General features: G+C 36.5%; 1 protein-coding gene across 1 annotated transcript; it reads left to right on the forward strand.

The window, feature by feature from the left end:
* The first annotated feature begins 9368 nt into the window (after positions 1 to 9368).
* LOC107774268 (transcription factor MYC3) lies at positions 9369 to 11218 on the forward strand. The gene has a single exon (XM_016593762.2). It carries the CDS (start codon positions 9631 to 9633, stop codon positions 11119 to 11121), a length of 1491 nt encoding a protein of 496 aa, XP_016449248.1. The 5' UTR covers positions 9369 to 9630; the 3' UTR covers positions 11122 to 11218.
* Positions 11219 to 27586: the final 16368 nt, after the last annotated feature.

The following is a 27586-nucleotide window of genomic DNA, read 5'->3' on the forward strand; positions in this document are numbered from 1 at the left end:
ACAGGAAGTTAAGGTATGTGAGGCTAACTCTCTATATTTGGGAATGTTAATAATTTTCTCCCTACACTACGTTTCTTTTACCACGCTACTAATTGCCTCAGAAATATAGTTTAGCCTTGTTCCTTGAATATTGTAGAACTTCTATTCTCTAGCTTCATAACTCGTTCATAACTTTCATTCTAAACATTGTGAGCTCAGTTTGTATTCAATATATACTTGGGTCCCTTAGTCTCAGTATAGCTTACTCAGCATGTCATAAACAGTTGAAGTTTCAGTGTTCATAATTAGTTCAAGAATAAATGTTTCAGTCTAGTCCTATTCAGTATTCCAGTATTATGTAACTCAGTGTGATTCAGCATTTCAGTATCATGTATTGCAGTATGATTTTCAGTTCCTGATTTTACATTCCTGAATGTTGAACACCTATATTTGGGCCTGAGGCTGCAGTTTATGCTTTATGCATTTTGGACCTAAGGTCGCAGTTATGTATACGTATACTTTTGCCCGAGGCCGCAGTTTGTGCACACACACACACACATATTGGACCTGAGGCCGCAATTTAATATTCAGATAAACAGGTTGTTAATCATTCAGAAGAGGGAGTATCCGTATCCTTACTTCTTTTCAGTTCAATTATTAGTTACCATTTCAGTTATTAGTTATCGTATCAGTTACCAGTTATTAGTTCAGTTATCAGTTCAGTTATCAATTATCAGTCGAGTTATCATTTATTAGTTATCATTTCATTTATCCGTTATCATTTCAGTGATCAATTATCAATTCTCAGTTATCAGCTTAGTTTCAGTTTCAACATTTATAATTTTTTCTTTCAGTTGCTTTATATACCAACACAATTCAAATGTACTGATGTCCCTTTTGCCCTGGACCTGCATCTCACAATGCAAGTAATGATTTACATGTTGATGATTCAGGGCGCTAGGATTCTCGTACCAGCTATTTGGTGATCCCCAGTTCTTTCGGGGCGTTGTCATTACTATAGTCTTCAGTATTTTCAAACAGTCAGTGTTTTCAGTACTTCATTATAGGCTTCATAGACTAGACTAACAGTTAGACAAAGTTTCAGGCTTTTCATGTTAAGCTATGTTGGCTACAAATATGCTTCAGAGTTGTATTAGTATTTCCACACTTTGATTTATATCGCTCAGACTTTCAGTATATCAACATATGTTAGTTTATCTTCCGCATTCAGTATGTTATGATATCACATGTTGATTTAGCCAGCCAGTTGGTTCGCTCGGTCACATGTAGTCAGGCGCCGAGTGTCGTGTTACGTCCAGGCCTAGGTTCGGGGCGTGACAGGTAGCTGCTTGGCGATCGCAGTCCTTCTTTTCTCCCTCCTTATTCTCCCTTAGTGTATTCTTGTAATTTTTCCGGCCACATTGGTCTTGATGTTGTCGGACAATTATAGTAGATACTCATGATTAGTGACACCCCGATGTCGGGCTTTCTTTCCGCACTATTTTTTTAAAAAAGAACTATATAAAGGTTTATGGTTAAATATATTCGATTTTATCCTAAGAATGGAGAATATTGATTGGTTTTGGGTTTATGTCGGTTGGCCTAGTTCCATGATAGGAGTCATCACGACCGGGTTGGTTTTGGGGTCGTGACAAATTAGTTGTATGAAATTTATTTTTAATTTATATATTGTTGTAGATGTATCAAATTTGTACGAAATTTTACTTTTAGTTCGTAGGCGGCAGAAAATAGGGAAAGAGAAGAGGAGAAAGGAAAAAAAGAAAAAATGAATTATATATAGAGAAAGGCGACAGTAAATAAGGAAAGGGTCTGGATTAGCTCCAGTAATTGAAGCTCTTGTAATTAATAATTGGGTTCTAGATTAAGGTCATATGTCCATCCAGAATTTAAAGGTCATGATTGTTTGCTCCACTTTTTTTATTTTCTTGCTCACGGTTTAACAGAGAAACATAACAAATATGAATTAGATGCTTGATTTGTTCACTGAATTATCTTTTTAGCTTCTTTACTGATTTTCGTTTTCTCCTCGATAACTTTATTTAGCTACTTGATTTTCAAAAACAAAAAAATTCATTTAATTTGATAAAAGTTCATAGCTCTATACCCACTTCAGTCCCATACTCACACATCTAATCTATTTTCTATTTCTGTAACTCCTTCTGGGTTGAACACAAAAGCATTCTAGTGATGGAGATATAGACTCCTCTGGGAAAAAATTAAGAATTGGATGGAGATGAAAGATATTGATTTTGACCACGGTTTGCATATGGGTTACTTTCGAATTTAAGGCATTAATAACGGATTGTATATAAATTGTAAAGAAAATATAGTTAGGTCGGAAAATATACAAATCTAGAATAATTTTGGTAAATATATTTCAAATATTGTATAGGAATGAAAAAACCCCAACACTATGTACTTTCAAGCAATTTGCACAAATATGATACTTTTGTTCCACTATTCATATTTTAACCCCGGTAATTGAAGTTTTGGGAAACAAGCCCAACGCTAAAACTTTAAAGTACGTTAGGATAGAATTTTAAAGCACGTTAGGCAGAATTTAACTTACGCTGAATAAAATTGTTGCTATAAGTCCTGATAGATCATCCAAATTTTTTAGTATTATGGCTGAAAAATTTGGTGATCGTCAGCTTTTTTTGGTGCTTTGGGGTTCTAGCAATCGTCGAGAGCATGCTTACAATTTTGGCACGGAGCTATTTTATCAAAATACTTTTTAGGAGGATCAAAATATAACTAATAGTTTTAAAAAAAAGTCTAGCCAGCGTATTTTCTTGTTCTTGGTAAATTGTTCACATAATTGTATACCGCAGAAGTATACAACAATAATAATAATAATAGAACCGCAATGTTATATATACTACTATTAAGGATACATAATTAGTACTATTTTACATTTTAAAAAAAGGTATGATTTGAAATATTTTTTAAAATGAACATTTTGGGGGTAAAATGGCTAATCTAGTTGGTTGTCGTAATGGGCTTGCTCGTACAAGGCCCAGTATATTGCTGGCTTCAACCATGGCTCAAAAGTTTCTCAATAACTAATAAAAGCAACCAAAAAAAGAAGCGAAAAATATATAGAAAAAGAAATTTAATTGAAAATATTTTTCAGTCAAACTCATACTTCCTTCGTTCCAATTTACGTGAACCTATTTGACTGAGCATGGAGTTTAAGAAAAAAAGTAAAAATAGCACTGTATAACCAGTTTTTGGACTGGTCATTCAAAAATAGCCAGCGTTTACGAAGTCAATGAAAAATAGCCACTATTTTGTTGCAACAGAGACCGGTCCAGCATAATATACTGGAGTTCGGTGCACCTATGTATGAACTCCAGCATATAATGTTGGACCGGTATACTTTGCTGACTCCAGTATAATATACTGGAGACTGGAGCATTGATGCTCCAAACTCCAGTATATTATACTGGACAATTATACTTGCTGGAACTCCATCATCAGCATAAGTACACTAAAACTCCAACATAATATACTGGAGTTCCAACAAGTATAATTGTCCAGTATAATATACTGGAGACTGGAGCATCAGTGCTCCAAACTCCAGTATATTATGTTGGATTTCTAGTGTACTTATGCTGGAACTCCATCATATTATGCTGGAGTTCCAACATATTTATCTTGGTTCAAACATAATTATGTTGGAACTCTAGTGTAATATACTAGCGTATTTTCCAGGTTTTGAACAGTGTTTTCGCTCATATCTTTACATGAAAAGTGACTAAATTTCGATTACTTTTGAAACTAGGCTATTTTTGAACGGTCAGTTATAAATCTGGATATTTTTGAATTTCTCCCAAAAAATGAAGACTTTGGAATTTGTGGTCCAAAACAAGTCCAAATGGGGCCAGAGTATTTGTGTGGTTATAAAAGTTTCTCATTAAGGGTAAAGTTGTAAGTTTAAGCTAAATTGTTACCAAATTTAAAAATGGTTCATTTTTTTGGAACGGACCAAAAAAAGAAATAGGTTCACATAAATTAAAATAGTAATAAAACTTTTTATTATTTTAGGGGTTTGTGGGGGAAAGGGGGGGGGGGTGAGAAATAATTGTACGGAACAGTAGACCTGCCAAGAAGGCAAAAGACAAGGCGCACAGGTCCCAACACCCTCCATCAGAAACCACTTGAATCTTTTGTGTCCACATATCCACTAATTGTACTATGTAAGGTTAGAAAAATAGAAAAGCTTCATTGGGATTTGAAACATAAAAAATACTAAAATAATGATCTTAAACATGTGGAGTATAATATTTGTGTAAATATAAATTAATTGTACTATTTTCTTATTAGTCTGGTTTAAAAAGATTGACATATGTCTAGATTTTCTTAATAAATACTCTCTCCGTTTCAATTTACGTGAACCTATTTCCTTTTTAGTCCGTGTCAAAAAGAATGACCTCTTTTCTTATTTAGAAACAATTTACCTTTACACAATGATTTATAGCCACACAAAATATATGTGCCTCATTTTACATCACAAGATCAAAAACCTTCTCTCTTTTCTTAAACTCTGTGTCCAGTCAAATGGGTTCACATAAATTGAAACGGAGGGAGTAGTATTTATAGCCCCACAATTGCTATGGTAGATTTCAAACCACAAATTTCAAAAGTTTTATAGCTACACAAATGATATGACTTATTTAAGATCACATATCTCAAACGTATTCTCTTTGAAATGGATAAAGTATTTCCCAAGGGAAAATATTTTCCAAAACTCTTTCTCAATCTTTTCCACCCTCACCAATCCTCCCCAGCCCCTCTCTTCAACAAGGCTTTTTTTTTCAAATTTTAGTTTTTCCGTTATCACTCACCCTACTACCCCCTCCATTCCACCCCCCCCCCCCCCCACAAAAAAAAAAAAATTTACCTTATTTTTTTTACAATTTCAAATTTCTATTTTTTCGTTTTTCTGCACCACCCGCCCCAACCCCCTCACCTTCCCCTCCCCCCCAAAAAAATATTTTTTAAATATATTTTCAGTTTTAAATTTTTTATTTATCAGTTTAAAGGTTCAAAATTTTACAAGTTCCAAAATTATGAGTTCGGAGATTTATGTGTTTGGAAGTTTATGGGTTTAGAAATTACAAAGTTTACGAGTTCGAAATTTCGCGGTTTCGAAAGTTTAGCGGTTCAAAAGTTTATGAAATTTGTGGGTTTGGAAGGTTGTTGGTTTGAAAGTTTATGGCTTCATGTTTATTATATCTAACTTATTTATGAATACTCTTGAGAAGTCATTTTCCTTAATTTATGTACCAAACACTGAAAAATAAATAAGATTACTACTTGTTTTCCAAGAAAATATTTGCTTGGTGTAACACCCCGAAAAAAAAAATTGAAGTACTTAAGCGTTATTAAGAAAGTTGATGTGCGCTAACTATATTATTTTGTCTGTGAACGAGGACTATTAATATGATGGATATCAATTAGATATGATAATAAGTGTACGAGGCATATTATAAGTGATTTGGGGTCTAAGGAGAGGCCTAAGTCCAGGCCAAATTGAAAATTTTCATTATAGACTAAAATTCTAAATGAGCACGCACAAGATCACACTTTGGACGAGCATATCTACATATATATAAGGTGTTATGTGATGCACAACTTCTCAAATTAAAGGACTTTGAGTCTAGTTTCTAACGCTTCAAACCGTTCATCATTTAGACATTTGTACAAAAAGTTATGATTGATTTAATGAATGCGGGAAATGTTGTGTTCTAGGGCAGAGGCAAATCGTTGTTACCAAATGCGATTTATAATCGTATTCGACACCTGCGACTTACCCGGACAGATTACAAAACGCGAGTTTCAGTCATTTTTAACACATTTGGAGCTATGGAGCTCGGATTAAAGCGATTTTTGAGTTGATTTTTGAGGCGATTTTCATTGGGGTAAGTGATTCTAACTTGATTTTGGTTAAAATACATGAATCTATTATTGTTTTATCATGAAATTATTAAATTGGGTTGAAAATGGTAGTATTCTCTATACCTTAGATTTAAGATTTGGAGGTCGATTTGTTGTTGGAATTTAGTAATTTTGGTATGATTGGACTCGTGGTTGAATGTGCGTTCGTATTTTGTAACTTTCTTCGGATTCCGAGACGTGGGGCCCACGAGCGATTTTTGGGTTAATTTTGGATTTTGTTGGAAAATTAGTATTTTTATAAGGAATTAATTCCTATAATATGCATTGAATGAATTGAGTTAATTGTGACTAGATTCGAGACGTTTGGAGGCCGATTTGAGTGGCAAAGGCATTGCAGAGTAGGATTTTGCTCGAATTGAGGTAAGTAACGTTTATAAATCTGGTCCTAAGGGTATGAAACCTCGGACATTGTGTCGTATGACTATTTTGGAGGTTACACACATGCTAGTGACGGGCGTGTGGGCGTGCACCGTAGAGATTGTGACTTGGTCCATCCCGCGAGACTGTGGAATCAATTAGCCTACTGTCTAATACATGTTCCCTCTGTTTTCATATAAATTGATTGTACTTCATGTTAGAAATCATGTTTAGGCTTTATGTGTTCACTGTTGAGACCTGAGAGGTCGTGTACTTGCTGAATTAGCTGCTAAATTAATGTTTGTACTCAGTCATAGCTTTTCTTGCTTATTATGCCTTTGTCTCTTACTGTTTATTGTTGATACATAATATTACTTTTGTAGGGTTGTTTATATGATTTCTGAGAGTCCGAGAGACTGAAGAGATTGATGTCTGAGTAAGGCCGGGGGCCTAGTTGTGAGATATTAATACTATAGCATGTGAGTTATTCGTGCAGCACGTGAATTGCCCGTACGGATCTAGATATTGATACTATAGCACGTGAGTTATCCGTGCGGATCCAGATATTTATACTATAGCACGTGAGTTGTCCGTGCGGATCCAGATATTATATTATAGCACTTGAATTGTCTGTGCAGCACGTGAGTTGTCCATGCAGATTATAGCGCTTGGGCTGAAGGAGCCCCTCCAGGAGTCTGCACACCTCCAGTAAGTGCAGGTATATGATAGCACGTGAGTTGTCCGTGCAGTTTATAGCGCTTAGGCTAAAAGAGCCCCTCTGGAGTCTGTACATTCCCAGTGAGCGCAGGTACCTATTGAGTATGATTATTGAGGGCTGAGAGCCGAGTGATTGAGCTGTTGAGATGAGATGAGTGATTGTTGCCTTGAGAGGCCATATTTGTTTTCAGCTAATTGCTACACTTGATTGTTATTTGTCCCTGTCGTACATATTTCTGGAATATTTGATATCTGGTTTATTTGAGTATGCACTGATAAGACTTAAACTGTTAAATTGAAAGTATGACTACTCTTATTTGAAAGTTATTGAGATAACTCTATTGTATAGCTCGTCACTACTTCTCAGTTCCTTATTTATTTCTGTTACTTACTGAGTTGGTGTATTAACGTTACCCCCTGTACCTCGTGTACAGATCTAGATACTTCTGGTCACGGCGGTAACTGATTGAGGAGTCAGACTCAGGAGACTATTGAGGTAGTTGCATGGCGTTCGCTGACCTTGACTCTCCTTTCCTTTCATGTTGTACTGTTCTATTTTTCCAGACGGTGTTTTATCAGTCGGATGTTGTTATCATTTAGATGCTCATGCACTCAGTGACACCGGGTTTTAGGGATGAATTATTTAGTACTTTTGGAGTTATATTCTGTTCTAAAAGTTTTTATTTAATATTAATTGCTTCCGCCTTTATTTAAAAGTTCTACTGTGTTGAGATGTTGAGTTGAGGCTTGCCTTGTACCACGATAGGCGCCATCACAATGGGTGAGATTTTGGGTCATGACACTTGGAAAACATTTTCCACGGAAAATATTTTCCGTTATACCAAACACACCCTAAATTAATCACTTTTTCCATGCTGACCTTTTTTTTTCACTTTTTATATTTGCTAGTCTTGCTACACTCTAAAATGATGCTCTATCTGCTCCGATTTAATAATATACTTTTAGTTTTTTGCATATATGACATTGATAAAAACTAGTGATGATCTAAACATTTTCTTTTTAGCAAATACTAAATATAGGCCACATATATTGCTGATTGAAACTTTTTTACTCTACTATAATGAAGAAGAAGATATCCAATTATAAATTAATTATTAGAAATATTTTAAAATTAAATTATTTAGTGAACATACGTTTGGGTGCTCAAGTTCAGTTACTCACTTGAATAATAATGCTCGATGAAATTGATAACTCGTCAAGCTATTAGATCGCCCATATTTCAATCATCTAACCCTTAAGTTGTGAAGTTTGAAATTATTTTGAATAAATTGGTGGTTCCACAAACTTCTTGATCTACTCTTTCCATTTATCAGAGTCAAATATTATTTATGTTTAACCATGAATATTTTTTAAGTCCTAAAAAATTGTTTTTAAATGTTACTACGATACTTGTTGAAATTACAAAAAAAAAGTACTGTATGCAGTTCTTTTTTTTGGAGGTGGGGTGAGGGGGTGGGGGGTTAAAGCTAAGTTGAAGCGAGAGAATCGTTGAGTCTTAGGTTCGATTTTCACTGCAAATATACTACTACTACTACTAGATTTGGGTTTCTCGAGAATTTTATAAGAATGTTTATTTAATTAGAGGTTTTCGGTTTGAGCAACAAGAATAAGGGGTCGTTTGGTAGGGTATATAAGAATAGTGCTGAGTAAAGTGTATTAGTAATGCAGAGATTAGTAATGTAAGGATTAGTAAGCAAATATTAATTATGCAGAAATTATTTCTTATTCATTGTTTGGTGTGATGTATTAAAATTGCATAATATTAACTGTTTATAAAAATATCCTCCATATTCTTTAGCTTTAAGGGATTTTAAGGACAATGTTGTCTTTAACCATGCTAATACATGCATTAATAGCCTTGGTATTGTTAATACCATGGTTTGCTATGTATTAGCTATACATAGGATAATACCAAATAGGTTGTATAACTAACACTTGCATTAGTAATACATATGTTGAAAAAATATACCTAACAAGGGCCGGATTAGTAATACTAAAAACTAATGCATACATTATTTTCTCTAATGCATCCTACCAAACGACCCCTCAATGTCTTATTAAGTAAATAACACTAAAACTCTCATAATGAGTTTTCTGTGGCGTTTGTTCAAATTAATAGAGCTAGTGAATTTCAGATATCAAATAAAGATGACAATTCGATATATAAAGTATCTCGTGTTTATACAGGGTTCGAAAAAGGACCGTATCCCAAAAGTATCAATACTTCCAAAAAAAATATCGATTAATAAATTATGGACACTAGATGATTGAAGTAAGAAAAATGGTAATTTTACAATAAACTATTCAAATATTTTTTTAATGAAAGAAAGACCAACGAAGTATTATTACAGCTGCTAACTATATTTCTAACCTAACCTAAACTTTAATGATTCATACACTTAACTATTTTAGTGAGTGCACTATTCACTAGTAACCTAGACCAGGTACTACATATCTACTCTCTTTATTCATTCACTTTTATCTTCATCTTTCTTAAACCCTTCACCTTTATAATTTCCCTCACCACAATCATATCATATATCTTAATAAAAGAAGAAAAATTATCAAGAAAAAATGGATGAACTAATGGTCTCCTCTTCTTCCTCTTCCTCATCATTTTCCATACCCTCTTTATTTTCTCAAACAAACCAACCTTTATCTACCCTTCAACAAATGCTTCAACATGTTCTCAAAAATCAAACAGATTCTTGGTCTTATGCTATTTTTTGGCAAACTTCAAATGATGATGATGGTCGTTTATTTTTAGCATGGGGTGATGGCCATTTCCATGGTACAAAAGTCAAAAAAGGAGAAGTAAATGGTGCTAATAAAGCTAGTTCTTTAGAGAGAAAAAATGTTATAAAAGGAATACAAGCTTTGATTTGTGAAAATGGAGATGGTGTAGTAGAAGATGGTGGTGATGTTACTGATATTGAATGGTTTTATGTTATGTCTTTAGCTCAATCTTTTTCTATTGGTGATGGAATTCCTGGTAAAGCTTTTTGTACTGGTTCTTTTGTGTGGCTAAATGGGGCACAACAACTTCAGTTTTGTAGTTGTGAAAGGGCTAAAGAAGCTCAAGTTCATGGTATTGAAACTTTGGTTTGTATTCCAACTTCAAATGGAGTTCTTGAACTTGGATCAAGTGATTTAATCAAAGAAAATTGGAGCTTAGTTCAACAAGTTAAATCACTTTTCTCTTTAGATCAAGAAAATGGTCTTGAAAAAACCGTTTCTTTTGCTAATATTGGCCTTGTCTCTTGCTTACAAGAAAATGGTCAAATTTTAGCCATCAACAACAACAATCATAACAAGAACAACACTAGCAAAAAGCCGAAAACCGAGGAAATTTCCACTACTGCAACAGCTGCAACAACTTTATTTCAAGATTCTGACCATTCGGATTCTGATTGTCAAGTACTTGTTGACAAGCCAATAGTGGAGAAAAAAACACCAAAAAAGAGAGGGAGAAAGCCAGGGGCAACCCGTGAAACCCCGTTAAACCATGTCGAAGCAGAGAGACAGAGAAGGGAGAAACTAAACCACAGATTTTACGCGTTACGCTCTGTTGTACCTCATGTTACAAAAATGGACAAAGCTTCTTTGTTATCAGATGCTGTTGAATACATCAATGAGTTAAAAACCAAAGTGGATGAATTAGAGTTGCAGCTTAACAAAAAATCAGAGAGCAAAAAGAAGCTGAAAGTTGAGTCAATGGACAGTACAACTCTTGACAACCAGACTACTACTACTACTACAACTTCCGTGGATCAAATTAGGCCAAATTCTAACTCATCATCTTCATATGGACCAAATAATTTAACAGTTGAAGTTGAAGTCAAGATTTTAGGTCCAGATGCAATGATAAGGGTACAATCGGAAAATGTGAATTATCCTTCAGCAAGATTAATGCGTGCACTTCAAGATCTTGAATTACATGTACACCATGCTAGTATTTCAAGTGTTAATGATCTTATGCTTCAGGATATTGTTGTTAAAGTTCCTAAATGTTTAGGTACTGAAAATGGTCTAAAATCTGCTCTTCTTAGAAGCTTAGAGCAGTAGTAGAAATGTTGATTACTAATATATTTACTTGTTGTTTACTTATTATTATGCCTAAATCAGTTCATTGTTTAATATATAAATAGCTAGTTTTTTCGTATTCTTTAAGTGGTTAACAACGTTGTTGTAATAAGATATCCAAATCCTTATAAAGCTAAAATTTTGTCAAATAAAGAAATGCATATTGTTGCATGCTCTCTTATGGATTGACATTTTTAGTCTATTTCTGCCGCTCTTTTTTTAAGTGAATTTCTTATACTAAAACGGCCAGCTAGCAATGGCGAAATCAGAAATTTTACGGAAGTTGTTCAAGATTTAATATATAGATTTTTGACCTATATAATAATACTCCCTTCTCAATTTATATGAATTTATTTGACTGGACACGAAATTTAAAAAAAAAAAAAGAAGACTTTTGAACTTGTGTAGAATGGATCATTTTTTTGATACGGATTAAAAAAAATAGGTTCACATAAATCGAAATAAGATTAAATATAATTTTTTATATATTCAATATAATTTTCTAATGAAAGATGTTTAACTTTTCACATTGTGCGGCTACGCCACTATATGCGTGGTGCAAATCTTGTAGATTATTCCTAAGTCTGGAATAATTATTTGATATTTATACTGACGACAGAAGATATCAATATTCGAGGAGATAATCAAGATGCCAATGCGTTATTTCGTACACTAACATTATTATTGAAGGAATAAAGCTACCTGTATGGTGTAAAATGGAGATGTCACTATTATCCCAATTGGCTTTTAAAAATTATAAAAGACAGTCATGTCATGTGTGTTTTCCTGCTTGTTTGTCTTTATATGTCCACATATGTGCCCTCTTTTCCATGTTTATGTGGTTATTTCTATAGGGAATACTATACACTTGACCCCACCACTGAATGACAATATCGTTTACTTTTCTTTCAATATAATATTCGTGCTTTTCTGGAACCTCCAATACTTAAAGCATGTAAAATGTGTGCTTAAATTATAAATTAATGTCAAGGTCATTGAAACTCTTCTTTTATCTACTTGTACGACACCTATTTTATACTCCATTATTCATTGGACCATTTGTTTCTTCTTATCTGATGTCAAAATCCCACTACGCTTGCAAAACGATACAGTTAGTTAATGGCCAGTTTGGCCATAAGAATTTTTTTTTAATTTTATTTTTTAAAAACGTTAATTTTTTTCAGAATTAGTATTTGTTCATGAAAATTTCAAATTTCTCTTGAAGTTGCATTTCGAAATTTTTCAGAATTTTGAAAAACTCCAAAAATTATTTTTCAAAATTTTCACTTTAAATCACTTAGAAATATTCAAAAATAACTCCAAATTGTATTTATGTCCAAACACAACTCCAATTTTTAAATATCATTTTTACTTTTTGGAATCTTATCATTCTTATGTCCAAACACCCACTAAATATTTTTTTTCCGTTAGTTGCTAATCCTAGGCCGTTATCACGCTTCTTTGCTTTTTTAAGTTTTAAAAAAAGGGATAAATTCATTTACTGACATAAGAATTACGAATATTACTTTACTTTAACTAATATATATATATATATATATAAAGGTTATTTTTACCCAATTTTAATGGAGATTGCTTAATCTTGTTCATTTACTATTCAAAATTTCTTAATTTTTCCCTTTGTTAGAGTTTTGATCTAATCTCCCACCCGCATTAAGGATAATTGGATAAAGTATCATTTTCTCCATTAACAAATGGAACTCCAATCGATTGAAACTGAAGTAAAAAATTAAACAGTGAATCTGGACATTATTTTTTGATAAAATTGGACCGTAGACTCCACTCATTCTACATTGAACCTCCTGGCAAGGGCAACTATGAGATGATTTGCTAATAATAAAGGTAATTTGGATCGGGGAGTTCACTCATTCCACGCTGAATCTCCTAGCAAGTGCAACAATGAGATGATTTGCTAATAATAAAGGTATTTTGTATCGGGGAGTCCGCTCATTCTACGCTGAATCTCCTGCCAAGGGCAACAAAGAGATGATTTGCTACTAAGGGTATGAATAGACCAAAAATTTAAAGCAGTATGCTTAGAGATGCATGCATCTTATCCCATTAGTACTGTACTTTATTTTGCTAAAACAAAATTGAAGGACCACATCATGCAAGTAAAGGCGGATTTAGGATTTAAATTTGTTATTATTATGCTTGTATTTGTAAATAATGATTCTGGAAATTAGAACGTTAGCTTATAAACGTAAATATAAATAAAACAGAAATTAATTCGAGCTCACTGAATTCACAGTATTTCCTTAAGGAATTTAATCTCCTCCTAGTACCCAAGGTTATGGATTATTTCCTCCCAGGATAGAACGAATTACACACTGGTGTAGCGGTACTTCAAACCCCAGTGTTTCAGCGAATACAAAGTTCGGCAGCAAATCACACTTACGGATGCTTTGTTTGTAGTTTAAAATAATGCAGAACAAGGGAGGAAAACTCAGAAGTCGAACGGAGATTCTGAGAGGAAGGAATGCAAATAATAGCCAACGTTGAGTTTTCGGTGAAGAGAAGATCAATAGCTCTCAATTCTGTTTCGGTGTGTCTTCAACAAGCTGCTTGCACCATCTATTTATAGTGCAGTTAGCTGCTAAATACGAACCCGCTGCCACTCATTTAGTGGAGCACTTGGCCATGGTGGACGGAGCACCAAGCTGCTAACTAATGGAGCAATCACTTGCTATTATGGAGCAAGCATTTGGCAATGGTGGGAGACGCACAAATCCACGGATTGGAACATATCCGCTACAAACACGGATATTATTACATTAATATTTACTATTAACAAATAAATTTGGTCCAAAAAATTAATCAATCAATCGATCATTTGACCAAATCCGAATCCGAATCCGAAGCAATCAATCGATATCATTTGACCAAATCCGAAGCCGAAGTCGTAGCAATCAATCAATCATTTGACCAAATCCGAAGCCGAAGCCGAAGCCGAAGCCGAAGCCGTAGCCGTAGCCGTAGCCGTAGCCGTAGCCGTAGCCGAAGCCGAGCCGAGCGAGTGAGCGACGACGACGGCGCGAGGCTTGCCTTCTTCCTAACTCTTTAAGAGCTACAAGAAGTGCATTTGTATATAAACCCACCAAACTCCTTTTCCTCTACCAATGAGGGACAATGTCTCATTAAAAAGAGAGGGAAACTTAAAATTTTACTCAAAATTTTCATTTCACTCCATTTCTCATTCACCCTCTTTTTAATACCTTTCTATATTAAAAAGAAACTCAACAAAATTTAGTGTATTTAACATTTTAAATTTTCAGCATCAAAGGGCAGCTCGGTGTACTAAGCTTCCGCTATGCGCGGTGTCTGGAGAAGGGCCAGACCACAAGGATTTATTGTATGTAGCCTTACCCCGCATTTCTATAAGAGACTGATTCCGCGGCTTGAACCCATGATATTATACTGTTAAAATTATGATTCAAATATAATATTTATTAATACCTTATTAAGTTTTTACATATATATCTATATTCCGTATTGAAAATTATGGGTTGAGATGAACCTGCAGCCCTAAGACTGCATATGTCCCAACTAGCAAGGCTATTGATAAAGGGACTTAATATATCATTAATAACCCACACTTAATTATTTTCGTAGTACAGGACTTGTGTACATTACTATTACTGACATTTTGATTAACTAGCGTAAAAAGAAATGTGCAAAACCTGTTTTTGTTGTTTTATTTTGTTCTTTTAGAAATTCTTATAGGAAATGGAGAGGTTGGTGATATATAGAGAGGTCGCAAAAAACAAAAGAAAGGAAAACCCTACATCAGATTTTAACTATGCACTGATATAAAGTTGGTTACTGGTTAGTGACCACCAAAAGATATGGTTATAGTACGGAGTTTTATACCTCTAGTATGGGTGTTCATAAAAATCCGAAAAATCAAATCAAATCGAAAATCGAACCAATCTAGCCGAGAAATCCAATATTTTTTGGGTTTAGTTTAGTTTTGGTTTTGAATTTTAAAAACCGATCAAGTTTGGTTTGGTTTTGGTTTTAATAAAAAAAATAACCGAAAAAACCGAACGAAACCGACTATAAAAGTAGCTATTAAATTTATTGTTACACCTATATATATATATATATATATATATATATATATTTTTTATATAAAGTTTCTAAAGTTTTATGGTACATATTAGTCATTTGTATTTTTAGTCTAGTTCTTTGCTATTATAATAAAGTAATTCTTTGTCTTTACATTCTAGTTTGATTGGTAGTTTTCTTTTGCTAAGTACAAGAATTTATTTTATGCTAAAATTATCGATTTTTAATTGAGTACTTAAATTATTCATCACTATTTGATTAAATTAACATCAATATATCTTGGTAAATGATAGATTTCTCAAAGAGCAATTGATTTTAGTGTTACGTTGAAAATGTAGTCGCCGGAATATGCGTTTGGTAGTGTTAAAGAAAAATAACCGAAAAAACCGACAAAACCGAATCGCTAAAAAATCGACTTAATTGGTTTGATTTGGTTTCAATATTTGAAAAACCGATTTATTTGGTTTGGTTTCTTTTTAGGAAAAAACCAACTCAAACGGAACCATGAACACCCCTACTCTAAAGTATGTCTTTCCAGTACAACTTCAGATTAATGAGTTCAAAGCGGATACTAAATACTGAATACAGAATAAAGCAAAACTAGGTAATGTTCTTCTCCAGAAATTACAGTATTTCTAGGGTAGTACTAAGGACCCGTTGTTGTTGTTGTACCAAGGACCCATTTGGCCATAGATTTTACCGAAATAAAGTTAGATTTTATTTGGCAAACACATGTTTGACTATAGATTTTGCTTATATTTAGGCAAAATCCCAAATCCCAAAACCAGCTCAATAGTTGATTTTGGACCAAAATATTTACAAACACTAATAATATACATGTTTCTCCAAAATAAATTTGAGAAATATGTTTTGAAAACATATGTCCAAACATATTTATATCTTCAAACCAAACTTCATCCAAATCAGATTTTTCAAAATAAATTTAGAAATCTATGGCCAAACACTAGCTATGTTTCGAATCGCCAGTTGTACTACTAGGTTTGGGATCAAACAAAAAGTAAAGTATAATTTTTTAACGCATTTTTTTAATTAAAAGACATAAGGAAAGAGAACCTTCCATTAAATTCATCAAAATCTGCCAAATTTTACGTGACTTATTTACATTAACATTTCGCGTATAATTAGACGTCGGGGAGGGGAAAGGAAAATGAAGGAGTGAATTACGAGAGGTGAAAAATCGAATCTCACCAATAAGGTAAAAGTTCAAAGTAGCTAATCTCTATGATTTCCCATATATGATTTGGTTTAAGTTTCAAAAACAAAATTATTTGAAGTTTAAGCTGAAAATTATTTGTGAGTTTTAAGTTATGTGAGTGAAAACTGAGAAATGACAAAAATGGACCCCTTATGTTTGAGGAAGGTTCAACATTGTCCCTTAACTATACTCTTTAGTCTTTAGTCCTTTAAGTTAAAGTGAGCATATTTTGTCTTTGCCAAATATTTAACGAACTCTAAACAGGGGCGGCCGATGAATTTTGTACCCTAAAGCACAATTTTACGAAGGACCTTAATTTTTTTTTAAATTATTATTCTTTTAATTTGAAATTCATTTTCTAATTTTTTTGGATGCAAAGTTATTAATAACTTTTTTTATAATCATTTTTTTTCTAATAATTCTTTCTTAATTGACAATATAGTTAATCCATTTAACCTCTCTTCAGATATTATTGAGCTTAGTTAAGATTTTATCAATTTTAATTTTGAAAAACTTCTTTCTGCTGAAGTAACGGTAACATGAGTTATTAACATTATTCTATAAGCAATATAAGCATTTGGAAAAGAATCAAATCTTTTTATTTGATTGAGTATATCAATTAAACTGTTATTGATCACGCCCAACTATGCCTTATAAAAAGGACAAGCGGTTGTTACAAATATAATTCGAGTATTTAGCCCAGAGTTGAATCCCACAGGGAATTAATCTACCAATTACTCTTGTCAGACTCACTGAATACTTCGTAATCAACTTTCCAGATATTTTGAATAACAATTGGAGATATTTTTACTAACTATAACTGAATAACGTTAAGTAAACTAAAAGCTAACTATGACTGGGTTGTAAACAAGTAAGAGAAGGATCTAAGGTTATGATTTCCTCTATTGATGGAATCCCTTCCTGTTATGTTTCGCATAGATTTGCCTAATCGTCTCGATCGATCATGAGCACTCTTATTACCGTAAATCTTTCCCGAGTAATTACGACAATTTACTAGATGCACTCTCCCGAGTTACACTAGCTGACTTTTATTACAGCTCATTTTAGATCACACCCAAGGCTTCGTTATCCCTGAACCCGCCTTTACACTCTCGGTTATTGATCCCTCATATATTTTGGGAGTGGTGTTCTTCAACAATTACCTAAATATGCACTCTCTTTCAAGTAATACATACTAAATAGGCACAGCCAATTGAGGATCCTATCAATTAACTACAACAAGAACGTAGTTGAACAAATAGAGATTAAACTGGGCAAACTATATTAACATAACACGAAGTTCATCCTTCAACAGGTTCCATCAAAACCCTAGACTAAATATTTAGCTACTCATAATCGTATTCATACTAACAACAGCAAAATTCATCATAAATGGTAAATACAAAAGGAAGAAATGAAGAACTCGATGTTGAATTATTCTCCTTGCCTTCAACTAACTTGTAAAAATCTTTTTTTCCCTGTGGGCGATTAAGTGGAATTACCCCCAGACTCCCAAGTTTAACCCTGAAATTATAATCTCCGAACTGGACTAGCGCAATCGCGCTCGTGCCCGCACTAATGGTCGCACATATGGCATAATATTCTGCCTCGAATTCCTGGGCTAGCACGGTCGTGCTAATGGCCGCGCTAAGTTGGTCAGCCTTTTTTCACTTCTTTTCTCTCTTCTTTCACACGTACTCAGCTCCGAGGGGTTTCCCTTGCTTTAATTTAGCTTCAAACACAGTCCCAGGTCCTCATAAATGCAACTCGCTCTTGTAAAATATGAAATTCACAATTAGAACCAATTTATCGTCATTTAAATATCCTAAAACAGTGAAGCATAATCAAGTTGGGGCATAAACATTCGCCAAATTACGTGAATCTAGCCTATTATAAATACCCTACACTTAAATCATTTCTAGTCCTCGAGCAATCCACCACACTTTATAAAGGTTCATTCACTAAGCTTTTCCTCTAACGTATCACATCAAGAACAAATCACCAAAGTTACGTCTAGTAGTGTACACTCTCTGCCTCAAAAGTCGACTCTCACATGTCGTGCACTATTCGTACTTACTCAAATTACTTTATACAGAGGTCAAGACTTACCTTTCCTTCGTGAATCACATGCTCTCACATCACACAAGAGAGTAGTTCCACAAATAATAATATTAAGAACAATTAGAAACTTAGATAGACAAAATCCGCTCACTCTCCGAAAGAAAATTCATATGCCACACAGATGCACCATAGGCTTGCCCGTAGTGTACTACTCTACTAATCGATCCCATTCAGTCTAAGATCAATTAGGACTTCATTTGTTTGTAATGTAGGCTAAGGGACGGGTAGGATATATTTGGATATAGTGACTAACCTCCCTAAGCACTTTTAATACAATCACATTAGCATTCAAAATCATACTTATGTCAAACCAGACATTCCACCACACTTCTCTTTATAATACCCCAACATCATTAGGTGCAATTGTATCAAGTCACCACTTATCAAATTCTACATTTACTCATTCTCTTTTTTCTTTTCTTTTTTTCTTTTTCTTTTTAAGTGGTGCTTATTCTTTTACCTTTTCAAATACTGCACCTTTTTCTCTATTTCATCGGTTCCACTCAAAAACCAAACCACCACCCCACACTTTAGCTTTTCCATATTTCATAACCATTCAAGTGCGCATGGGAGGTAAAAGGGTTCAAACAGATGGGCCGTTCAAACAATTGGGAGGTTTGTAATGTGGTTGCCAAAGAAACAAACTTATCGGATCAACGGGGTTAACTGCAATGTATTGCATTTAGGTGGGTCTACTTTATATAGCTGGCTTAACAAAGAAATGCCTATATCACTTCTAAGACTGAATAAAACTACTATTTCGCTTTGCAAACACACAAGGCAAGTTCTAGGCATCAAATGCAGAGCATAGAACACAGTACAACTTACACACACATGGCACATGACTCACTCCAGATTAGCTTATCAAGACACTCTCGTTTGAGTACTCAAGTCAGTTACCAACATACAATTTAAGGCACTCTAGAAAGAATCAACCATTGAGACAAAGCATTACACTCTAGTGTCTGCTGTGTTCAGGTGTATCAATGCCAAGGGTTTCTCTTTCTATTTCAACTCATAGCCCATCAATACTAACTAAAAACTAGAAACAAAATAAATAAAAATTAACTACACCCGGTTCAAGCAAAACCCTTAAAAAAGAACCGTGGCCCAAAGAAAAACCAAGGGGGAGTTACTACACTACCTAAAAAAACTTTTTGGTATTTTCTTTAGACTTACTTCCCTCAAGAAAATTGTCTAGAAGATCCGTCATCAAGAAGAGTCCAACATCTTTCTATTTTGTTTTTCAGATTTTCAAGTCAACTTAGACCCTCAAGAACCCCGTCGAAAGAGATCCGTCGTCGGGACAAGTTAACTTACCTACTTTGAACTTACCTAATTTGACTATTACTCAAAATCACCAAAAACAATCAAGAAAAAACAAAGAAAACATTGTTACATATACACACATACATTGAAGTATCCCCCATCTCACACTTAAAAGGAAGACATGTCCTCATAGCATACAAAATAAAGAACATTGAGGTAAAGGAAATTCCCTGAATGATCACTCTTAATCGGAGACCGTGTCTGGGTTCAGATTGCAAGCACGACCCAGAGCTCTCAGCCAACCCAATATTTTCTTCTCCGATTTGACCTGCTGGGCAACCACCACATCAACCTGTGTACCTAAGTCAACGACCGAGATACACAATCCATCCACCTCCTGCTCCAAAGCTGTGAATCGGGTAACTTGAGCAACCCTAGATGGTGAGGCAGCCACAGATGGTGCTGCAACCGCTGCAATTTGCTCATGGGCTGGAGACTCGACCCTCACATCCTCCTGCTTAGCCACCTCTTCCTCAGAGTCATCAGATTCACCACTATCATCACCACCCGCTGCCACCGACTCCTTCCCAATAGTTACCTTATCTGCTCGGAACTTGGAGTCTTTTGCACTATCCCATCCACAGTTAGATTTTCCGGCACCCGAACTGCCCGACACAGTCTAGTAACTAAGGAAGGGAAGAAGAACCCATACCTTTTCACCGGACAACGGGTGAATATCTCCTCATGAATCAGCTTGGCTACGTCAAAGTTGTGACCATTCATAAAGCACCATATCAGAGCCGCTCGAGGACCATTTACCTCCGTGGTGTTGGAAGATGGGATTAGGCGGTTGTTGATAATATATAACCAGCACTTCCCTTCAAAGGTTAGCGTCGCGGAGTGAAACTTCTGACCATACTTCATCCATATAATTTCCTTGTCGGGTACATATATTGTTGGAAAGAACAGCTCCCACTGCGTGTGTGATCTGCCATACATCTCATAATAGTCTTCATACGGATCCACATGAGCAGGCAGCTGGTATATCCTCCGTATAGCCTCAACAGAGGCATCCACCACCTTTCTGCACACTGTTACTACGCCATTCACATGTTCCCTTACATTGGCATAGAATTCACGGACAACCATCACATTCCCCTCATCCGGCTCTACAATGAAGATTTGTAGTCCCCGCCTTACCAGCTCATTATACAAGTTAGGGCAGCCCAGCTGGACCGACCCTATATCTATGCCCCTTTCCAGTATCGGTTTCTTAGGGGCCTTATCCGCAAAGTGGTCCGGAGCATTGGCAGAGAAAAACCTGCTACTATCAAAGGGACGAGCAGGAGCTGACCCACGCGCCCTGGATGATCCAGCTTGACTGCTGGAAGAAGCACCTATGGTGCATCGTTTCCTAGATGGAGCCATAGTACCTAGAAAAGGAATAACATTAGCACAACCCAAAAAATGTGACTCAATGCGGTAACTCAGACTTCACGCGCACAATTGGTCACAATTACTCATTTACACTCACTATGGCATTTAAACAAACACCTTGTGGGCATTATATACCCACACCCCAATTCAAACATGTTGCACCCCAATACCACCACAATTTCCCCAAATTCACCCACTAAGTTAAGATGCAACTCCACCAATATTACCACCCACAAACAGTACACAAACACTACAAATTTCTACAAAGAAAAGAAAAGAAAAGAAAAGAAAAAGCTACTACATAATTAAAAAAAATAAAACAAAAATCTGTACACAAAAAAGAAAAATGGCAAAAAGAAACCATACCTGTAGTGAGAGAATGTAGGGAGAAGTGAAGAAGAGTAGCGGAGGGCTGGGCTTGAGCCTTGGGGAATTTGGGGATGGAGAAGAGGGAATTTTTGAAGAAGAAGGGAGTTAGGGTTGGGGATATTGCATTGGGGAATTGAGAAATTTGGGAATGAATAATAGAAAAGGGGATAGTTGGGGGGGGGGGGGGGAAATAAACACTAAGCAACTAACATACAAAGTAAAAAAAAGTAAAATAAAGAAACTATTATTAAGTTAAATTACGCGTCACGTGGGCGGAATAGTGCAGACAATGTACTTGGCCATATGCGCGGCCACTAGCGCGGTCGTGCTTCTAGCGTGGTCCCTAGCACGGTCGCTCTAGTGGTTGAGAGGCTGAGGCAGAATATTTGCCCATATGCGCAGCCTGTAGTGCGGGCGCGCTCCTGGGCACACAAATCTTCCATTTTTTCACCTGTTCTTTCCGCGTCCGATGGACTTATCACCTGCCCAAACTCACCTGCATTGGTTAGTACTTACCAAAATCAAAATTAACAACTACTAACTATCATTGGGTTGCCTCCCAACCAGCGCCTTAGTTAATGTCGGGCATGCAGTTACAACAAATCAATGGGTTGCCTCCCATGCAGCGCCTGATTTAACGTCGCAGCATGATGCAGATAAGCGCATTTAAGCTCTCTCGACCTTTGAGGTTCAGTCAGATGGATCACTGACACTTCCTTTGGTTCATCCATGCCTACATATGGTTTCAATCTTTGCCAATTGACTCTAAATGTATGAGAGTCTTTCTTTGAGACAATCTTTACGGCACCTGAAGGGAATACTTTGACCACTCGAAATGGTCCAGACCATCGTGACTTGAGTTTACCCGGAAATAGCCTTAATCTTGAGTTATAAAGCAACACCATGTCTACCGGATTAAAATTTCTCTCAACAATGTTCTTGTCGTGTAACCGCTTCATTCTCTCCTTATACAACCTTGTGCTCTTGAAAGCAAGATATCAGAACTCATCGAGCTCATGCAATTCTATGACTCTAGTTGTGCCCGCAACCTCAATGTCCAGATTCAGCTATTTTATTGCCCACCAAGCTCTATGTTCTAGTCCCACTGGCAAGTGACAAGCTTTCCCGAAACCAACTTATATGGTGACATACCAATTGGTGTTTTAAAAGTAGTTATGTAGGTCAAGAGTGCATCATCTAGCTTTTTTGCCGAATCAGTTCTTGTGGTGTTCACAGTCTTGGTCAGTACACTCTTTATCTCTCTATTCAACACTTCGACCTGTCCACTGGTCTGAGGATGATACGGGGTTTCCACCTTGTGGCGTACATTGTACTTTGCTAGCAATTTCTCGAAGGCTCTATTGTAGAAGTGAGTGCCTCCTTCACTGATAATAGCTCTCGGGGTGCCAAAACGGGTGAATATATTCTTCTTTTAAACCCCACCACCACTCTTGCATCATTTGTGGGAAGTGCTGCAGCTTCCACCCATTTGGACACGTAATCTACAACAAAAAGTATGTACTTATTGCCAAAGGAGCTGACGAAGGGGCCCATGAAGTCTATCCCTGAGATATCGAACACTTCAACCTCTTGAATTGGGTTCATGGGCTTCTCATGGCGACGAGAAATGTTCCCGATTCGCTGACATTCATTACAGCCCTTCACCCATTGATGTGCATCCTTAAACACTGTTGGCTAGTAGAACTCGACTTCTAGTACTTTTGCTGCCATCCTGACTCCTCTAAAATGCCTGCCATACGCCGATGCATGACATGCCTGCCAAACAAAAGTTTGTTCTATCTCGGGGACACAACTCCGGATCATATTGTCAACAGATATTCGAAACAGATAAGGTTCATCCCAGTAATACATGCGGCGGTCATGATAAAACTTTTTCTTTTTCACAGAGGAAAGGAATAGGGAACTATACCGCTTGCCAGGTAATTTGCAAAGTTTGCATACCATGGCACTTCCTCAAGGCTTGTAGCGAGTAGCTACTTGTCTGGAAAGGTTTCTAGAATATCCTCTACCTCAACTGAGTTTTCAGCTCCTTCAAGTCGTGATAGATGATCATCAACTTGATTTTCTATGACCTTACGGTCACGAATCTCCAGGTCAAACTCTTGCAGTAACAACACCTAACAAATCAGGCGCCGTTTGGACTCCTTCTTCTCAATCAAGTACCTGAGAGCTGCATGATTAGTATATACAATTACCTTAGAGCCAATCTGTCAAGACCCCGGTTCGCCCTCCATGAACCATCATGACGGCACCTAGTCTCTACGACTAGGTAAGCCTAAGATGCGGAAGATAAACCAAATTTGCGAAAGAAAACAATTTAAAACAAAAATAGAGTAATAAAACAACGTTTAAAAGTGTCGCTCGACATACACAATATTAACTCTTAAAACCAATACACTTTCCCAAAACCCGGAAACCAATAAATCATAAGCTACAAATATAATAAAAATGCTCTAACTTCGGAATGTCTACATCAACAGAAGACAATAGAAGGGCTATCACTGCAAGATAGAATGGAAAGGGACTCCTTGGTCTGTAGACGCGACAAATATACCTCGAAGTCTCTGGAACAGTCACCTCGCCTCAAGGGTGATAGGACTGAGTCGAAATACCTGGATCTGCACATGAAAAACATGCGCAGAAAGGGCATAAGTGCACCACAGTGGTACTCAGTAAGTGTCAAGCTTAACCTTGGTCGGGTAGCGACGAGGAAGGTCAGGGCCCTATTGAGGTTAAATAAAATATAAGGTCTAATAGTGTAGAATAAGACAATATAATTAAGTGCAACAGTAAGATATAACATAGAATAGAAAGAACAACAACAACTAGAATAGAGACAAAATAATCACGAAAAGGAAATACAACTCAACATAGAGATAATAATCGGGGTACCTTCCAGGATACCGTCCTGTAGTCCCAATTACATCTATCTAGTGGATATCCCAGGATACCGTCCGTAGTCCATCATATATATCCAAAGGATCTCCCGGGATCCCATCCCGTAGTCCAATTATCAGCGCGCGAGGATCTACCGGAATCCCGATCCGTAGTCCCAAATATAAATACCCAGTACTGGGGGAATCTACCGGGTGCAGTCCCGTAGTTCCATATAACTATGCAGGGGGATATACCGGAATCCCACATCCGTAGTCTCAATTTAACAGACAAGGGGAATCTACCGAAATCCCATATCCGTAGTCCCAAATAAATAGACAAGGGGGATCTACCGGAATCCCACATCCGTAGTCCCAATGTAAATACACATCAGCAACAGGAAAATATTCAGCAAATGTCAATTTCATATTAAGGCAAACAAGTAATTCTAGTCTAGCATGCTGCACAGAATTCAGGTAAAGCAGTTCGAGCAAATAAAGCAATTAAATCACTTAGACATGCTTTCCTACGCTAACAATAGACTTAAAGTTCAAGTAATATAAACAGGGAAGGAAACATACTAGTAATTACTTAATGAAAATTGGATTTTCAATAATTAGCACAAGTACACACTCGTCACCTCACGTACAGGGCATTTTAATTAACAATAATACCAAATCCTAAGGTGAAGGTCCCCCACACAAGGTTAGGCAAGCCACTTATCTCGAATCGGCTCAAAATCAACTCGAAACCACGTTCTTGCCAATGGCCCAAATCTATTCAATTCAATTTCATAATGTAAATAACACTTCAAGTAACTGATTCTACAAAGAAATTCTAAGCTAATACATGAAATTAGGTAAAATGACCAAAATGCCCCTCAAGACCACATCTCGGAATAAGGTAAAATTTACATTTCCAGAATTCTCACACTCTCACGAGTTCAATCATATCAAAAGTACCAAAATCGGACCTCAAATGGTCCCTCAAATCAATACTCAAAGGTCTCTAATTAGTCAAGCCTTAACCCCCAAATTTACCACTGATTTTCCTTAAATTTTCATATTTATAATGATAAAAATCACCTCAATAACGAGTTTAGGTTCCAAGAATCTTACCTCCTCGAAATTCTCTTGAATTCCCTCTTAAGAACCTCCCCAAAAACTCACTTCCCGGATGAAAACGGTGAAAGAATAGCTCAAATTTGCCAAGGCAACTATTTATATGTTTTGCCCAGCAATCCCGCATCTGCGGTCCACCCATCGCATCTGTGATCTCACTTTTGCGGTTGGGGAACCGCTTCTGCGGTTCTCACTTAAAGTTCTATCTCCGCACCTGTGACCTAGATGCCGCATCTGCGGTCCCGCAGGTGCGGTAATCCTATCGCTTCTGCGGTCCCTACTCAAATTCCTCTTAGCCTCTTCTGCGGCTCAACTACGCATATACGGTAGTCACATGTGCGGCCTACCAACCGCAGATGCGGTTATGACAACAGTCCAAAGACTTCAACTGCAATTTCCAACTTTCCAACTTCACGTTAACCATCCAAAATCATCTCGAGGCCCCCGGGACCTCAACCAAAAGCACCAACAAGTCTGATACCCCTGTCCAAACTTATACGAATCCATAAAACACCTAAAACAACATCGAAACGACGAATCAACCACGAATCCAAGCCTAAGAACTCCAAAACTCTAAAAATATGCTTTCGATCAAAAATTCTATCAAACCTCGTTCGATTGACCTGAAATTTTGCACACACGTCACATTCAACATTATGGAGCTACTCCAACTTTCGGAATTCCATTCCGACCCTCGAATCAAAATCTCACTATTGAATCGAAAACTTCAAAATTTGATATTTCGACATTTCAAGCCTAAATTAGCTACGGACCTCCAAAATATAATCCGAACACGCCCCTAAGCCTGAAATCATCCAACGTAGCTAACGGAAACATCGGAATTCTATTCCGAGGCCGTCTTTACACTGTTCCGACTATGGTAAAATTTCCAACACTTAGCTCTCATTTAGGGACTAAGTGTCCCAAAACTCTCCAAAATTCATAACCGAACATCCCAACAAATCAAAATAGCAGAAATAAATACGGGAAAAGTAGTTAATAGGGGATCAGAGCGTTAATTATTAAGATGACCGGTTGGGTCGTCACACAATCAGGTATGATCTGAACTTGTCGAATGCCAAGACTACATCCAGCATCTCCTTTTCAGTCATAGTGTAGTTCAGCTGGGCTTCACTCAACATTCTACTAGCATAGTAGATTGGGTGCATTAACTTGTCTTTCCGCTGTCCCAGCACTTCCCCCACTGCATAGTCACTGGCGTCACACATGAGTTTGAATGGTTGCTCCCAGTCGGGGGCAACAATGATGGGTGTTGTGACTAGCCTCTTTTTCAACCCCTCGAATGCTACCCTGCAATCATCAGAAAACAAGAAAAGGTGATCTTTTTCTAACAACTTATAGAGAGGTTTGGCAGTTTTTGACAAGTCTTTTATGAATCTCCGGTAGAAACCGGCATGCACGAGGAAACTCCTGATTGCCTTGACTGAAGTGGGGGGTGGCAACTTTGATATCATGTCAACTTTAGCACGATCCACCTCGATTCCCTTGCTTGATACCCGGTGTCCCAAGACTATGCCCTCTTATACCATGAAATGACACTTCTCCCAATTAAGTACCAGGTTAGTCTCAATACATCTTTTCAACACTCGGGTCAGATTTATAAGGCACTCATCGAATGAGTTTCCCACCACTGAGAAATCATCCATGAACACCTCTATTATGTCTTCGACCATGTCAGTGAATATGGCCATCATACACCTTTGGAATGTGGCGAGTGCATTGCATAGGCCAAAGGCATCCTCCTAAAAGCATAAATTCCATATGGGCATGTGAAGGAGGTATTCTCTCTGTCCTCTGGTGCAATGGAGATTTGATTGTACCCTGAGTATCCATCCAGAAAACAGAAGTGGGACCTCCCTGCCAATCTATCAAGCATCTGATCAATGAAGGAAAGTCGGAAGTGGTCTTTCCA

Source organism: Nicotiana tabacum, chromosome 1 (genome assembly GCF_000715075.1).
Source record: "Nicotiana tabacum cultivar K326 chromosome 1, ASM71507v2, whole genome shotgun sequence".
Taxonomy (NCBI): domain Eukaryota; kingdom Viridiplantae; phylum Streptophyta; class Magnoliopsida; order Solanales; family Solanaceae; genus Nicotiana; species Nicotiana tabacum.

Excerpts from the sequence above, each read along its gene's own strand:
- LOC107774268 (XM_016593762.2), top strand. The coding sequence starts at position 9,631 with ATGGATGAACTAATGGTCTCCTCTTCTTCCTCTTCCTCATCATTTTCC.